Here is a 16,962-nt window from a genome sequence, read left to right on the forward strand (position 1 = left end):
GCTCACTTTCTGCCAGAATCAAAATAAAGGAAATTTCAAATTTCAATTTGTACTATAGCATTTCCTTTCATGGAGCAGATTTTAGACAATGCCCCCCTACAATAGTAGAAACATTGGTGCTGTTCATGGCCACACTGCTAGAAATAATGTTATATGCAACACAGTAAATTTTATATTCAACAGTCATACTGCCAATACCTGGCGGAGAAGATGCATTTTCATAATAGCTGTCCCTTGGAGATACAAGTACTTGTAGGATATCATGGATTGTTCTGTTTGCGACAGAACTTTGACTCCTTTGTGCAACTGTATCAACAGCTGATGGCTGACTTTGATGCTCTTCTTCATGTTCAACACTTCCATTGAAGAAAGTAACTGTTGCAGTTATGATAAATAAGGCAGGAATAAATTTTAACTATTTGTCTATTCAGTTGATGGTGTCTCAGAATCAAAGGTCTAAAGGTGCTTTGACAAACAAATATATATTTAGGCTTTCTGGCTTAGTTTAAAAGGAGCATATACAATTGTGTTAGATCTCTAATGCCAACAAGCTGCCAAAGTTATTAGGTGTGTTGGGTTCAGCGTAGTTCACAAATTTCCTGCCAGTATTAAAGTAGGTAACCGGATGAAGTATAATTCCCCAAGTTATATGGAAACAGAACTAAGCCAAAATATCTGCTTTTTCTATGAATCAAATTTAGGCAACAAACTAATTTCAGTAATTTCAGGAGGTTCAAATCACCTGGAATCCAAGATTTTACTTTAATCAAATTGTATGCAGTATGCAATAACAAATAATTGTAAATGGACATGAGTCATTGCACTTCCAGATAGATGCAGCAGAGACCTCTAGTTTGCTCAGACAGTAAAAAGTCTATAAACTTCTATTCTTAGCTCTGAAACCTTTTATTACACCAAACCACTGGCTCATCTACACTTCGACTCTCCATGTCAAACAATGATATACCAGATATCAAAGGAAGAGCTTTGTTACCTGGAATGAACCTTGCTGCTCCTTATAAATTAGAACTGCAAACCTGTTCTAAGATATTGCAAATTCACAGATGAATTTACAGAGAAATAAAGAATATAGATTCTGAGAGAGTAATTATGTTTGGAAACTGACTTCACATCTCTAGTATATCTCTAGACATAATGGCTTTGCAAAGTAACTACCGGTATATAAATATCGTTTCACATAAGGTCTTACTGAAGACTCATTATTTAAATCTGTAAATTGCTATCTAAATCAACTCTAAAATAATTAAGAGTGAATTTGGTGGGGGGGGGGAGGGGAGCAAAACACAGTTCTTTTTTTAATTTACAACTTGTAAATTAAAGAGTAATGTATTTTGTTTAGAAATTTGGATGAAAAAACAAATGCAGCTAATTTAAAGAGAAAGTTGGCTCTGTAATGGAAGTATTCATATTGTTACCTGGGTGATGAAAAGATTTTTTTTCCAGGGTACTTTCTTTTTCATCTGCAGCAGAAAATTCTGGATGTAACTCGTCTGAAGTGTTGATTGCAGGGGATACTGTGTCTTCAGTTTCCAGCTCAGGAGATGCACCCTCCAGTTGAGGCTGCTTTGAGTCTTCCTGCTTGAAGAAATCATCACTGGAGGACACAGCTGTTATGATGATGTTTTGAATCAATTCCATTATTATGTTTGCTGAATAACCCTCCAGATTATCTATATATATGGCTTGCACTTTCATTATGTGCGTTAGGCAGAGGAAGAGGAAAGTAGATAAAATTTTGTAAAGTATTGTTGAATTCACAGGCCCCATAATCAGCACCACATTTTTCAGAAATGGTTGATTTTCCAGAGATGCCCCAGACACCAGGAACAATAGTAGAAGGAATATAACAGCAGTAGAGGCAGAAAAGATGTGACAGCAGCTTGCAGCCTTATCTGATCTATCAAATGTGTTTGATAGATGCAAAAGGCTTTGTACCATCTGGATTCACAGTAGCATCTTAAGTCCAAGAACATTCTCCTTTTTCTTCCTTTTCTTCTTTTATTTGGACATTTTCTTTCTTGAAATATTTTGGACACTCACTTCAGATACATAGTCCAGATTTATATTGTCAATCCAAAGTCTTATTTTGAATGGCATTCATTCATTGCCAGGATGAAGTTCAGACAATTAAGCTTATTCGGTTCTAAAGGTGCTGCTGTATAAATCCAAGGAAATTGAAGTAGAAACGCTATGAAATATTGAAGCTAAAGTACCAGATTTATCCTTCATCGTCAACTTATTAAATAATTTAGCAGAAAACATAATGCATTACACATTATGTTCACTAAATCTAAGAGAAAAAGCTTTAGATACTGAGAAAAATTGTAATTGAAAACTCAAAAGAGAAAGCCCACAAAAAGCCCAGTGCAGTAAAAGAGATTTTCCCATCTTCAAGAGAAAATGGCAATACTTTTCATAAGAAATAAAGCTGCAAATGTACAACCAAGTTTGTATATCAACATACAAATGCGATCTATTTCTGTTGTTTCAATTTCAGCAAAATAATGCCTTTAGATAAAAAACCATTATTATTACCCAAAGATTTGTTTGTGAAATGGTTTAAGTCAGTGCTTCCAAAACAGTGCTTTCCTTTATTGTACACAACCACTTTGCAAAAGTCCTTTTTACCCAATATAGGTAAAACACTGCAAGACAATTTAAATTTCCCTGTTGTGATTGGGAAATAGGTTTGTGGGTCATTACTTTTACACAATTCTAAATAATTTATCCAGGTTTGGGAATCACTTGTTTAAGCAGTTCTCTTTAATCAAGGTATACCTAAAAAAGCAACCTCACGTTTTATTTCAACTTTCAAAAAGCAATAGATTGAAGCCAATTTTAAATGTCTATTAGTAACATTCGTTTCTTAAGAAACATTAAATGAGAATTTGATTTTACTCCACATAACTATTCATAAATTTCCTGAAGTGACTTTCACAGTTCGAGTACTACTCCATGTGCCACGATTAAATTTAATTATTAATTTAATCCTGACAGAGCAATGCACCAATCTGGCATTTCAGTAACCTTCACAAAACTCTGGAGCCTGAAATAATGTTAAAATGCCACTCGTGAGACTCTGGCTTCATCAAAGCTGCATAATATATAATATATATATATATATATTATATAATATAATAACCTTCAACCTTCATGGTTTTGGTAGATAAAAGCAAAAACATCTGGAAAATGGTTCTATATGTTTGGGTCTATTTTCCTGTTTGAAGTAATCACAATGTATTAACTGCATACTCCAGCTAAAATTATCAATACTTCCAATGACTAACTACATTCTGAGTTTTGATACTGTGGGAAGAAATTCTACTTCAAACCAACATAAATATGTTCAATATCATGTTTAATTCCTCATACCAGTAGTGGTTGAATATTGTTCAACAATTCCAGGTAGGACATCCACACTTGTGTCATTTGTTGAGGATCTGACTTCATTGTCCCTTTCAGAATGTACAGCAGGTAGCAATATATTGTGGGATGATTCTTCTTGTTTGACATCTTTGGTGGAGTTCACAGCTGTTATGACAATGGTTCAATTGACAATGGCTTGAACATTTGGAATCCCACTATCAACTAGCACTTGGGCTTAAGTTATTTTACAGAAGAAATGTTGGTCTATCTGCGACGTTGCTTCTCAGTATGTTGCAGGAGGGTCCAGGAATGGGATTATCATGTCCTAATCTGCACAGAGACTGAGTCATGCCTCTCTGACTCCTCCTCCTTGGCTCCAGTTTCAACTCAGTCTGGCCCAAGAGAGGACATTTTTCCCTTGGCTCAGCTAAATTTTTCCCCATTCCTAATTGTTAGTTTCTATTTCCAATTTCTCCCCTCCTGGACCCTCCTAACTTTCACTGTTTCAATTGACAATGGCTTGAATATTTGGAATCCCACTATCAACTAGCACCTGAGCTTAAGTTATGTTAGAGAATAATTTATATGTACATGTTAAGGCACAGGTTTTTAAAAGTACAGATCACACAGGTACTTTCATGTGCTCGAAAATTTGCCTACGTGAGCCCTCAAGCATGACTATCTCGTGAGAAATGCACCATTTCTGGTACAGACAGATGAAATAATCAGATGTAAAAGAACAAGCAATATATTCTCCCTTAGTTGAAAGCATTCACTGTGGGTGGTTTCTAGTCTGATGCCTTAACCACTACATCAAACTGGTTCTACATTAAAGGAAATTAGGTTTGAATCAACAACCCCAAGCATATAAATGTAACACTAACATTAAAAAAAGCTGAACCTTGAATAGCTTCATGGCCCATAACAACTATATACCGTGTTTCCCCAAAAATAAGACAGGGTTTTATTTTCTTTTGACGACCGAAATAAGCGCTTGGCCTTATTTTTGGGGAGGTCTTATTATTTTTGAGGTGCAGGAGACAGTGAACGTGGTTAACTCATGGCTGCTGCTATGTTACAATATTTTCAGGGAGGGCTTATTTTCAGGGGAGGGCTTATTTTAGTGCACTCAAAAGCCCGATTGTGCTTATTATCCAGGAAGATCTTATTTTCGGGGAAACAGGGTAGGTAAAGAATCTTTTGGCATACAACTACATAAGAGGAAAGTTTTCATCTGGCAAATAGTTTGTTATGATAGGAATCAATCACGTTCGGAAATGCAGAATAAAAAGAGTAAAAGGTAACACCTTTTCAATATGTGATAATTTTTTAAAATTAACTTCTTCATATAATGCTAATGTGCACCAACCATATACAGTAGTTCCTTCACCTATACGACCTGCTCCCCAACAGCAGCATAGATACAACAAAATAAATTAAAATGGAAAAAGATAGCAGAAATGGTATTAATTGAGCACACTTGTTAACTAACAACGTGGCTATTAACAAGAAATAATAGAAATATTCAGATTTATGCATAGAGAACACTGCAGCATCAGCCCATAATAACCACCACCAAAACCAAAGCTAAGTCCGCCACAGATGTTTACCCATTTGACATTTAATTTTGGGTCGGCCAAGTGAAAGTATAAAACAGATACCAATGGAAAGCAGGTAATGCAGCTCAGAATTTAGTCCCTTTCCATTCAAATTAAGCACAGATTGTAGGCACACACCTTTGAGAGCATTGCTGGGTTTCTATTTCCAGCAATCGCCAAGGCAGACATTTTCCAATGCAAAAGCCAATGCCAGCTATGCAAAATAGACCATGCAGAAAAATATCGCTCAAATTTATCTGCCTGTTTCAACTGAAATTCTATTATTTGCTATTATCTATCTCAGATAAAATAATCTTTTGTAGATCAATACAAATAGTATACTACTGAAGATCTAAGCCTACATCTAAAAGGCACTTTATCATACCTTAATTATTTTCTATAATACAATGCACAATAGGGATTAGTTCTTACTGGTATTTGACGTGTGAAGTTCCTTATCACCACTGTTGTCCCACTCAAGAACTGTTTCAGGATTTTTTTGCCCAGACCCTTCTTCGTCATCATCACCACCACCATCATCATCATCTTCAAAACTCTGATCTATTGATTTATTGATGTAAACTTATGGTAAGATTTTTATATTTTCATCCTGTTATCTATTTCTCTGTTGCCTACATCATTAATATGTTCTTGCTTCACTGATTGGAATAGTCAATAAGATATGAAGAATGGATTATCTAATTTCAGAGGGGTGTGTGTGTGTGTTTGTGTGCGTATGTGTGTGTGTGTGTGTGTGTAAAAGCAAGTTCACTTTAAACAAATGGTAGAATCTGGATTGTGCAGTTTGTGATTTAAGGGAAGCAAAACACATTTTGCTAGTAAAAACATACTGGATCATCATTACTTCAGCAACTGCAACATTTCAATAAGATATGAGGTACTTGAGAGATTGTTTCTAATTACAAACCTAATCCTAATCCTAACTCTTAAAAGAATCTCCCCCATAAAATGGGGCGGGGGAGAGAGTTCTTTGGAAGAATGTAAGTGGGATTTGGATATGAATTTATATGGAAAGCATGGAAAGGAATGGAATAATTGTATTCTTATATGTAGAAATGAGAGCATAATATGAACTATATTACATTCTGAGCTAACTGAAGACAATATTAGTCAGCTAAAATCATAAAATGGCAACAGATTAAAATATACTACAACTCTACAATTAGGACATCTTGATTCAAAGGCCTGGGGAAGGAGTCAGAACTTAACTGTGTTTTTAAAGACTTTATATGTATGTATAAACTCTTCTTTTTGTGAAGATAGAATAGTTGAGGGAAATGTACATTTCTTCTTCCAGATAATGCTGATCCAGCTATTCTAGGCATGGCCTAGTAGTTTTTCCAAAGTGAATCTTTCTGAAAAGGGTCTGGTCCTTCTAGACCATATCCAGAGCATGATAAATGATAGCATCTTCTGGAAAGTATACTTCCAGAAAACTGTAGATTCATACCTAGACTGGATGAATTGATGTGACTATGATCCAGAGGAGAATAATACATTCAACACCCATTTACTGATGGCACAGTGGCTATTCCGCTGATAAAATGTGGAGGAAAACTCTCCAAGCTTAACAATATGGCTTGAAGGAACCACATGAAGAGAGTAAAAAGGAAATCAAAATGACACCTTTCTGGATTCAGCAGAGAATTAAAAGAGTAAGTATTTGTCAGGAAAATAAGTTTATGTATCAAGTCTCAGGAATATTTGACTATGGAGGTGTAAGTGGAACCTCAGCATGACAATGGAGAATTTATGGCAAAATGAAGGCAGAGAAATGCAATGCAGGACTTTAGAAATATTTTGTTCTTTTCCAATTACACAGCCCAGTTTAAATCCATTAAGGAACTAACTGATATAAGACTTTTCTTTGTCATGTTGTCATTTTTTTCTTTAAATTGTAACTCTTATAGAAATGGGCTGCTTTTAAATAGTTATGATTTACAAGGCACTGAGATAAACATTATTGGTGTAGAACCTGAGGATATGGGCATTTGACTTAAAATACATATTGAAAAGGAAATGCTTGCAGGTCTTACCTGCATGTAAATTATGGGGCACATTTTATTTTTAAAAGTACTGTAAACTGAAAGAAAGATTTAAATTTGTCTAAAACTATTTGGGTCAGTTTATTAACAAGCAATGCCCCTACACTATAATTTTAGGTGAAGCAATCATTTCTTTCCATACTATATATGCAAGAGATATGCCCATTAGCTTTTCTACATGTCAGTACATAGATTAATTCCTAAAATAGCATGTCCTTAAAGCATACTTAAAGTAGTGCCCTCTTAAAGCAACAGTTTCACTTAAGTCCAAACAACAAATTTCTGTATGACATAGACAATTACTTGGCTATTACAGTTCATATTTCTAATGCACCAATACCAGAACTGTTCAAGCAGCACTCATGAAGAATATAAGCAACATTTTTTCCCCAGGGAAACCAAACTTTTGGCCAGAGTTTTTGAAAAAAAGCATAGGCAAGAGACTATGATTGACTAAAATGTTACAAGAGTTTACCCTTGCTGGAGGTTGTATTCTGCATTCCTTTATGTTCTTCAGATGGCAACCATAATGGAAAATTTTCAGTGATTTGCTGATCTTGACTAGAATTTCCATGGTGCTTTCCATGATTTGAATTTTCTTCAGCTGCAATGATGGCAGAATAACTACAGTGCTGAATTTATGTTTTGTCTTCAATCAATAGAACTTCCTCATAGAAGATGATAAACAGTCACTTCCTATGTCCTTAAATAGTCCTACTGTTGTTGGTTTTTAAATAATATACTCATACGTATTTTATTTTGGGAGTACTCTAAGACAAGATGGATTACACACTAACAACACAAACATTATGAACACAAAGTAAAGATGTGGGGGTTGGAGAGGGAATCCAAGTAATAAACATAGTTTCATCATGGTTATGTTAAAGGACGATAATCATTTGCATTTCTATTGTCAGTTTTGATACAAAATGGGATTTTCAAATAGGAAGCTAGTTCAAGGATCAAATTTTCACAGTTATTTTTGTTCAATTTGTAAGTTTTAGTATTTCCTTGTGGCAATGCAGAAATAGAGAATAATATTATAATTTCCACCATTGTAGAATACAAAGAAGTAAATCTAATGGAGATAATTTTCAATGATAAAAGTGAAAGCAAGGACAATAGAAAGAATAGAAGCCCTTGAACAGATAGAGATATCAGGAAAATATCAGAAAGAACCCAATGAAGTAAAGAACAATATAGCAACTTTCCAGAGTAGAAAGAGTAGAAGTGATTATGGTTAAGAAATATATGCTGGAATTCCATCACATATTTTCCCAATGTCGCAGGCACAAGTGATATGTTGTTTTTATGCATAGTCTAAGAATGGAAACTCAGTTTTCAATTTTGTGTTTCCTAACAAAACTAAGAACGAAACTTATTTGGTATAGGGATTGAACTGTAAAAACAAATTCTGTATTGTCTATTATTCAATGTAATCTTCATTATCTGCCAGTCAATCACACAAACTGAAGTTCATATAATCATAATTGTATAAGGTTGTTTTAGATCTGTAACTTTCCTCTGTTCAATATACAATATACATATATTGTATTTACATGGAAATATCAAATCTAAAGTTCAAGTCTATTCACTTCCTAAAAAGTAACATCAATGTAGTAACATTAATATAAGCAAAGTTCCCTCCCCAAATCAAAGTTTCTTGTGTAAAATGCTTTATATGATACAAACATTTTTACATGAATATACATTCTGTTCCCACCATAGAATATTCACTGCAATTGGAAGTGATAAAAAGCAAAATGATCGAAACATACTGATGATTTTGTGTTAAACTTAAAACTGCTAATATCTATGTAAATGCTGATAATTTTCTATCTTTTTTTGTAAAAGTTGCGAGACCTGGGGGGGCTTCTCCTCCCCCCGCACGATGTAGCTGTCAAAATGTTTTATAACCTTTCAACCCCTTTTTTCCCTGTAAAACTTTTAAAATCAATAAAATTTGGACAATAAAAAAAAAGAATATTCACTGCAATTATAATTTACAGCTAACAAAAAGTCAATTGCAAAATAGAAATCTTAAACCATGGAAATTCCATCATATCACCCATGCATTCACCCAAATGCAGAAAAACACACACAAGCTATTGAGAGATGTTTTTGACAGAATGAATCATCTGAGAGGGAGGAAGGAACCCAGAGTGTAACATTGCAACCGACACAGATCAATAGGATTACATTAATCCTTGATCTAGGCACAGAGCAGAAGAGTACAGAAAAACCAGTCCCATTCACAACCACCACCTCCAATATTTGGAATAATTTGAATATTTGTCAATTCTATCTTATGTTATTTACTACACAACATAGACAAGCACAGAGACAAAGTCTTTTTATAGGTTTTTAATCATATAGCTGCAACAATTTAGCCTATAAAATTGCTTTATCCATGAATATTTAAGAAATCAGTTTTTCCATGAATTCAAAGAACGGTTCCAGATTTTTCTTTAAAAAAAACCAGTAGTTTAAATGGCTTTATTGGCAGCACTTTGAGACCTATTTCCAGCTTACCTTTTCATGAACTGATGAAAATTGGCTTCTGAGTTTGCCAAGTTTCACCAGAAAGAAGTTTGTGCTTATAATCTCTGAAAATTATTGAAACAAAAAAGCTGCATTCAAAGTAAGCATTGCCAAAAGCAAATCCTGAAAATTTGCAATTGCAGGTAAATATCCAAAGTAATAACAAAGGTTTCCATTATAACTTCAGGATCTCTGAAAAAATGAAGGCTGATGCATAAATTAAACCATTTCTACAGAAAAGACTATTGCATATATATAATGCTAAACATGATTCAAAATAAAAAAAAAAGATGCATACTTATGAACAATTATATATATATTGGACACAGTGGCCATTATCTTGGAAGGGGGAAAAATCTATGAAAAGTTTTTCTAATGGGTGGATCTCCACTAGATAGTCTCGTGCCTATTTGTACGTTTTTAAACATCAGGTATTGGGGAAAAAATCATTAGGAAATTGGAGATTATTAATCAGTTCTACGAGGACAATGAAAACAAGTTTATATTAGTATCACCTTGAGAATATCTTCCGTTAGTTAGGCTGTTGTATAACTCACAACTTCTTTAAGAAATCTAAAATCAATGCTGAGAAATCAAACTGTTGCAATACCAAAGTCATGTTAATAGTTAGCATGTATGTAAAATGATAAACAAGAAGGAAATGATCCATTAGATTAGAACAAATTATTATTTGGATTGATATGAAACTCTCTTCGGCTCCACTTCCGAGAATCCAAATATATTATCAGGAAAATATAAAAACACTCAGTATATGAAGAAATGCAAGGTGAAATCAACTGTAAGATGAAATGCCATCACAAAGCTGGATGACAAAATCTCAAAATGAAGTTCTTCCTCTAAATATGAAATGTTATCATAACCAAGTAAACGTTTTCTTTGCTTTGTATACATAGTCATAAAACCATCCGTAAGGGCTTTTAATGAGCATTTTGGCTGAAAGATCCATAATGACATCTTCCCAAAGTAAGTGTTAGAAATACTAAGAAAAAAAATCCAATTACTTCTTCCAGGAAGACTTACACAAACGCTATGTCTACACATATATATCAGGCCCAACTCCAAAGACAACTAATACAACCGAGTCCAATCTTTTATTTGCTTACACCTATCTTGCCTACTGACACTCTAACCCTCTACACCATGTGTGTCAAACTTACGTTGCAGTCACGTGACATTTCATGATGCTTTTCCCATTTGCAGAGCTGGGTAGACTTGGTCTGCACATCTGGCCTGCGGGCTGCCAGTTTGACATCTGTGCTCTACACTAATAATACACACTGAAATATTCTATAGGCTATCCTAAGCTTCTTCCCCCTTCCCTTACACCTAGGACCGCAGTCTATTAATTTGGGCTTTTCTCTGGGATATACAGCTTACTCCCTGAGAAAGCTCTATGCTGCCAAGACTCCCTTCCACTGCTTCTCCATGTGCACATTCCATCACAATTTTACTAGGGTTTTTTTTTGGGGGGGGGGTGGGGGTGGATATTGCTTAATGAATGCCAGAGATTTTAATTTTAGTCAGAGACTATAGAGACTCTATTAGAGAAATGTATGCATTCAGAAATATTTCATAGAGCGAAACCCGGGCATAAAAGGAGCCAACCACTAAGCCATATAAAATAATCTGATCAGCCCTTATTTGTGAGACTCATCTTCCCTTTTTTTTGAAAGCAAATACCTAATGGCTCTACAATAGAGATATCAAATCCTATGAGCTCATTACTATAACATACTATCTGTAGCAATTACACAGTATAACAACTGGATACAATGAACCTAAATGTTCCTGTCATATACTAGAATTTTAATTTCTTGTTATTCGAGGTACTCTTTACTTTAGAAGATACAAGAGCTTAAATGTATGATTCTAAACCAGAGGAATGTGAATGAATATGTATTCTTTCATATAGTCTGCATATATAGACTATACAGTCAATGTCAAAAGGATGAAGGACTACATTGTCATTGTTAAAACCAAGTTACAACAGATATTACTACAATTATTACACTTACTAGGATTCTGGGGATTCTGATCTTCAGGATTTCCTGGATGCTGATGACCGTGGTCTTCTGCTCCGTATACTGGTGTAAATGTTGTGATATCATCCTCTGTGTCATAAAATATGAATGAGCTGTACTCTTTTCACTTAGTGACCAATCAACAATACAATCTTTAACCGTAAGTCTTTTCTCTGAGAGTCAAGGACGTTCAGCCTGCACCTGGAGAGACCTGACTGGGGGACATCTCCAGTTGGGACGGTGGATTAATTGACCATGTGATGTACATGTGGGTGCAGGGGAAGGAATTTTCCTTTGGGTGAGGAAACCCCAGGAGCTTTCAGATTCGGGTTTTCCCAGATGTGCCAATATGATATCTCTAATAAAATGGAACTTGCGAAACTGCTTGCCTCGGAGTCTTATTTGATTGAGGGTGTTACTTGGAACCCTGACAACCAGGCCCGATCAGCAAGAATCCTAATGGAGCCACATCTTCCATTAGGCCCTTCATTTTATTAGGTCTATATATACCTGTGATGGCAAACCTATGCCAAGCGGAGCCATTTCTGAGGGCACGTGAGGCGTTGCCCTGTCAGCTCCAGTGCACATGCGCACGCTGGCAAGCTGATTTTCAAACTTGATTTTTGGCAGTTTTTCACCCTCCAGAGGCTTCAGCCTCCCGAAGCCTGGGGAGGGAGAAAAACTGCCCAACAGGTAATCAAGAAGTCCATTCCCGAACTTTTGGTTTGCATGTTGGATCATTTTTCACCCTCCAGAGGATGAAGCCTCCTAAAGCCTGCGGAGGGCAAAAAATGGCCCAACGGGCAACCCAGAAGTCCATTTTGAACCTCCAGTTTGCGTGTTGGGCCGTTTTTCGCCCTCCCCAGGCTTCCATGGCTGTTTTATTGTGTTTTAGTTTGAGAAAATATATTGTATCTTACATACTACACAGTACTGTAAACTCCAAATATGCTTACAGCATATGTTTTATTTGCCACTGATACACCAATCTGGCTGGGGAAAACTCTGAATTAGTAAAAATCAATTCAAGGGGTCAGTCTATGGGGTAACATCATTTAACATGCATAATTTAGAGTTGAGTCCAAGTGTGTCTTCAGGCTACAATATTTTCCAAAAAACCCAAAGTTAAGAGATATTTACCCCCTTATTCCTCTGGAAGATAGATATGAAACTGTGGTCAACCATCATTACTTAATTGTCATATGGTTGTGTTTTTACAAGTAATAGTCAATGAAATAAACTATTAATGTTTTCTTTTATGGTAAAGAATTGTGTAATTTTCATTATTACAGTAAGAATCTTTGTTGTCAAACAGCAAAATTATCAAAAAATTCTGAAGATTAGTTAATGGCAAGGTCTCTGAAATGTGAAAAACATGGGCGACTAAGAAGAGAAAGAATTGTTGAAAATCGTATCTTTCCTTGTTTTATTGATAAATGCCTCTGCTAACAAAAGAAACGTTGCCAAGACAATCTCAATCTTACACGGAAAAAGACCCGAATATAACAAAACCAGCATGTGCTGATAAATAAATAAAGGGAGACTAGTATAGATATTTATCAGCACAAATGCAACACAAATGTAACAAAGGCAACATTAAAAAATGGCTTTCTGCCTGGATGGCTCCTAGGATGAGCCGAAAAGACAGAAAAGGGAAGCAGTATGCTCCCTCCCATATCTGGGCATATCAGGGGTTGTGACACCATACATACATACATACATACATACATACATACATACATACATACATACATACAAAAGATGATCACCTGATCCCAGGACATTGCAACCATCATAAATATGAACCAGATGTCAAGCATCCAAATGTAAATGATGTGACCACGGGGATAATGCAACTGTCATAAGTGTGAAAAATGGCCATAAGCCACTTTTTTCAGTATTGTTGTAACTTCAAATGGTCACTAAATGAACTGTTGTAAATTGAAGATTATCTCTAATGAAGAATTTTTCCCAATCTACTTCAGCTCCCAGAAGCCTCAAAAATATTGGTGCTTGCTGAGCTATTCTGAGAACTGAAGTCCACTCATCTGGAGACCACCTAAGTTGAGAAGGTATACACAAATTCCATATTTAAATGTCGTTCTGTAGAAGGCTGATCAATGCAAATACCTGGTGTGAAGTCACTGGGATCTGTAGTTCCTCTGCCAATTGCAGAACCACTGCCCACACTGCTGTCATCTTCAGTTACTTGTGGCCTTTCTGTGACCTTCTTTCCTTCAATGTACCGTGATCCATCAGCATTGAAAATTTCTGAATGAAAAAGGATATACAGTATTTAACATTACATGTTGATTGAAACTAGACAAATGGTGCAGGAAATGGTTATAAAGTGTAATGTGAAAATATTAAAATCCTTACTCAAACATAAATAATATGCAAATATTTGCTCAAATTTAGATTCTAACTGAATAGTATGAACCTACAGTAAGTGGTAGAAAGCTTTAAGCTATTAAGTTCCTCTCTCCTCCTCTGACATGGTCAGAATCAGAACGTGTCTTTTTCTGGGGTTATTTCATGTAACATTCTGATTAAATCTACACAATAGTTCATTTATAAAGTATTTCAAAAATATATAATTTGGTCCTAGCTTGCTTCAATGAGTCATAATTTTGATTAACAGTGAACAATATTTCAGGGATCACAATTCTGCTTCATAAATTTTGGGATGGAGGCTGCAGAAGCCAATCTAGAAATGTGTCAACATGAGAATAAAAGATAAATCCAATTTTCAGTCCATTTGGGAAAGGGGTGTAAGATTCTGCCAATTAAGAAGGACCCCCTTCTTAACAGTATGTCTAAGGGTAAATTCTTTTGACCACTATTATGAAATAATTCCTTAATAAACCATTATCTGTCATACAATAATGATTGTGTATTTTACATGTGTATACTTCAACAAGTACTTCATTTCTTTGAAAAGTGTAACATAATATATATTTGTGTATGCAACACACCAATTGACATTCCCTACTAGAAAAATTATGCCAATGTAGCACTACAGAAAATAACATGCCACAAAGCGTTATGTATTGAGGTTTCTGGAATGCTTGATTTTTCTGAGACGTGCAAAATTGTTGGATTAGAAAAGAAGTCTATTCAATACTTTTTGAGCATCTCTTGCTGAATTTACAATCCTATCCTATGCAGAACTTTACTTTACTTTTATTTAATTTATAAACTGCACCCTCTCCCCGAAGGGACTCGGGGCGGTGTACAGTCATAATAAAAACACAATATAAATACATATAGATAGAGGAGGCGACATACAAACTGTACAATAATAATTAAAATTAAAAGCAACATTAAAATCTATCCCTAAAAAACTGCCCCAGAATTAAAATAACTGCCAGGAGGATAAGAATGGGACTATAAATGGGCTAGGCCAGCTAATTGGAACAGGTGGGTCTTGAGTTTATTACGGAAGGAGCGGAGGTCAGTAGTGGTTCTGATATCGGGGGGGAGGTCATTCCAGAGGGTTGGGCCCATCACAGAGAAGGCCCTACTCCTGGGCGCCGCCCGTTGGCATTGCTTGGTGGACGGCACCCGGAGGAGTCCCTCCCTTTGAGAGCGAATTGGTCGCAGGGATGTATGGGGTAGGATGCGATCCCGCAGGTAACTAGGTCCTGTGCCATGGAGCGCTTTAAAGATAGTAATCAACACCTTGAAACGCACCCAAAAAACCACAGGTAGCCAGTGCAGCTCGCGCAGGAGAGGTGTTATGTGGGAGTATCTACTACTCCCCATGATAACCCACGCGGCCGCATTCTGGACCAGCTGTAGTCTTCGGGTGCATCTCAAGGGGAGCCCCATGTAGAGGGCGTTGCAGTAGTCCACACGGGACGTCACCAGCGCATGAGTGACTGTGCGAAGGGCGTCCCGGTCCAATAGGGGACGCAATTGGCGCACCAGGCAAACCTGGTGGAACGCCCCCCTCGCCACGGCTGCCACATGGTCATCCATTGACAGCCGGGCATCGAGGAGAACGCCCAAATTGCGCGCCCGCTCCACGGGGGCCAGTTGCTCGCCCCCAATGGCCAGCGATGGAGTCCACTGGTTGAACCGGGGCGCCGGTAGCCACAGCCACTCCGTCTTGGAGGGGTTGAGCCTGAGTCTGTTGTCCCCCATCCAGACCCGAACGGCTTCCAAGCAGCGGGACATCATTTCGACGGCCTCGTTGGGGTGGTTTGGGGTGGAGATGTACAGCTGCGTATCATCAGCGTACAGATGGTATCCGACCCCAAAACCACGGATGATCTCACCTAGCGGCTTCATATATGTGTTGAACAGGAGGGGCGAGAGGACCGACCCCTGCGGCACCCCACAAGTGAGCGGCCTCAGGGTCGACCTCTGCTCCCCTGCCAACACGCATTGCGTCCGGTCGGAGAGGTAGGAGCAGAACCACCGCAGAATGGTGCCCCCCACCCCCACCCCCTCCAGCCGGCGCAATAGGATACCATGGTCGATGGTATCAAAAGCCGCTGATAGATGTAATAGGACCAGGATAGAGGAACAACCCCTATCTCTGGCCCTCCAGAGATCATCCACCAACGCGACCAAGGCCGTCTCCGTGCTGTAACCGGGCCGGAAGCCGGACTGGCGCGGGTCTAGATAATCGATTTCCTCCAGGTGACGTGGGAACTGTTGTGCCACCACACTCTCTACAACCTTAGCTAAAAAGGGAAGGTTGGAGACGGGACGATAATTTGCTAGCTCCGTCGGGTCCAGAGAAGGCTTCTTGAGTAAGGGCCTCACCACCGCCTCTTTCAAGGCGGCCGGTAAGGACCCCTCACCCAATGAAGCGTTCACTAGACCCAGGAGCCAGCCTCGTGTAACCTCCCAGGATGCCAGTACAAGCGAGGAGGGACACGGGTCCAATAAACATGTAGTGGCTCGCAGTCGCCCACGCAATCTGTCCATATCCCCGGGGGCAACAGAGTCAAACTCTTCCCAAAGTGGTCCCTCAAGACTCGCTTCTGACGTCGCCCCCCGGTCCACTGAAGGGGGCCCATTCACTCCGGATCTGAGCGATTTTGTCCTGCAGATATTCCCCAAACTCCTCTGCTCTACCCTGCAAGGGGGCTTCCCGCGGCCTCTGTACTAGGAGGGAGCGGGTCACCCGAAACAGGGCAACAGGGCGGTTGTCTGCGGACGCAATAAGAGCGGCATAATGTCGACGTTTGGCTGCTCTTAATGCCACAAGGTAGGTCCGTAAATAGGCTCTTACCTGTGTTCGGTCAGATTCGGAGCGTGAGGACCTCCACCTGCTCTCTAGGCGTCTCTTGTGGCGTTTCATCACCCTTAGCTCCT

At 37.9% G+C, this 16,962-nt stretch overlaps 1 protein-coding gene across 8 annotated transcripts in view; it reads right to left on the bottom strand.

The window, feature by feature from the left end:
* Positions 1-16,962, bottom strand: part of CD44 (CD44 molecule (IN blood group)) — a 90,399-nt gene that overhangs the window by 18,391 nt on the left and 55,046 nt on the right. For 4 of the 8 annotated variants that reach the window (XM_081948991.1, XM_081948988.1, XM_081948993.1 and 1 more), the window contains exons 5-11: positions 13,765-13,905; positions 11,629-11,724; positions 7,527-7,655; positions 5,418-5,546; positions 3,394-3,552; positions 1,437-1,628; positions 199-375 (exon numbers count right to left, since the gene is read on the bottom strand). In XM_081948991.1, coding sequence (XP_081805117.1) covers positions 199-375; positions 1,437-1,628; positions 3,394-3,552; positions 5,418-5,546; positions 7,527-7,655; positions 11,629-11,724; positions 13,765-13,905 — 1,023 coding nt within the window. The remainder of the gene's footprint in view (positions 1-198; positions 376-1,436; positions 1,629-3,393; positions 3,553-5,417; positions 5,547-7,526; positions 7,656-11,628; positions 11,725-13,764; positions 13,906-16,962) is intronic. The other 4 variants (XM_081948990.1, XM_081948989.1, XM_081948994.1 and 1 more) reach the window with 4 other exon arrangements.

Source organism: Natrix helvetica (assembly GCF_964273705.1).
Source record: "Natrix helvetica genome assembly, chromosome: 1".
Lineage (NCBI taxonomy): Eukaryota > Metazoa > Chordata > Lepidosauria > Squamata > Natricidae > Natrix > Natrix helvetica.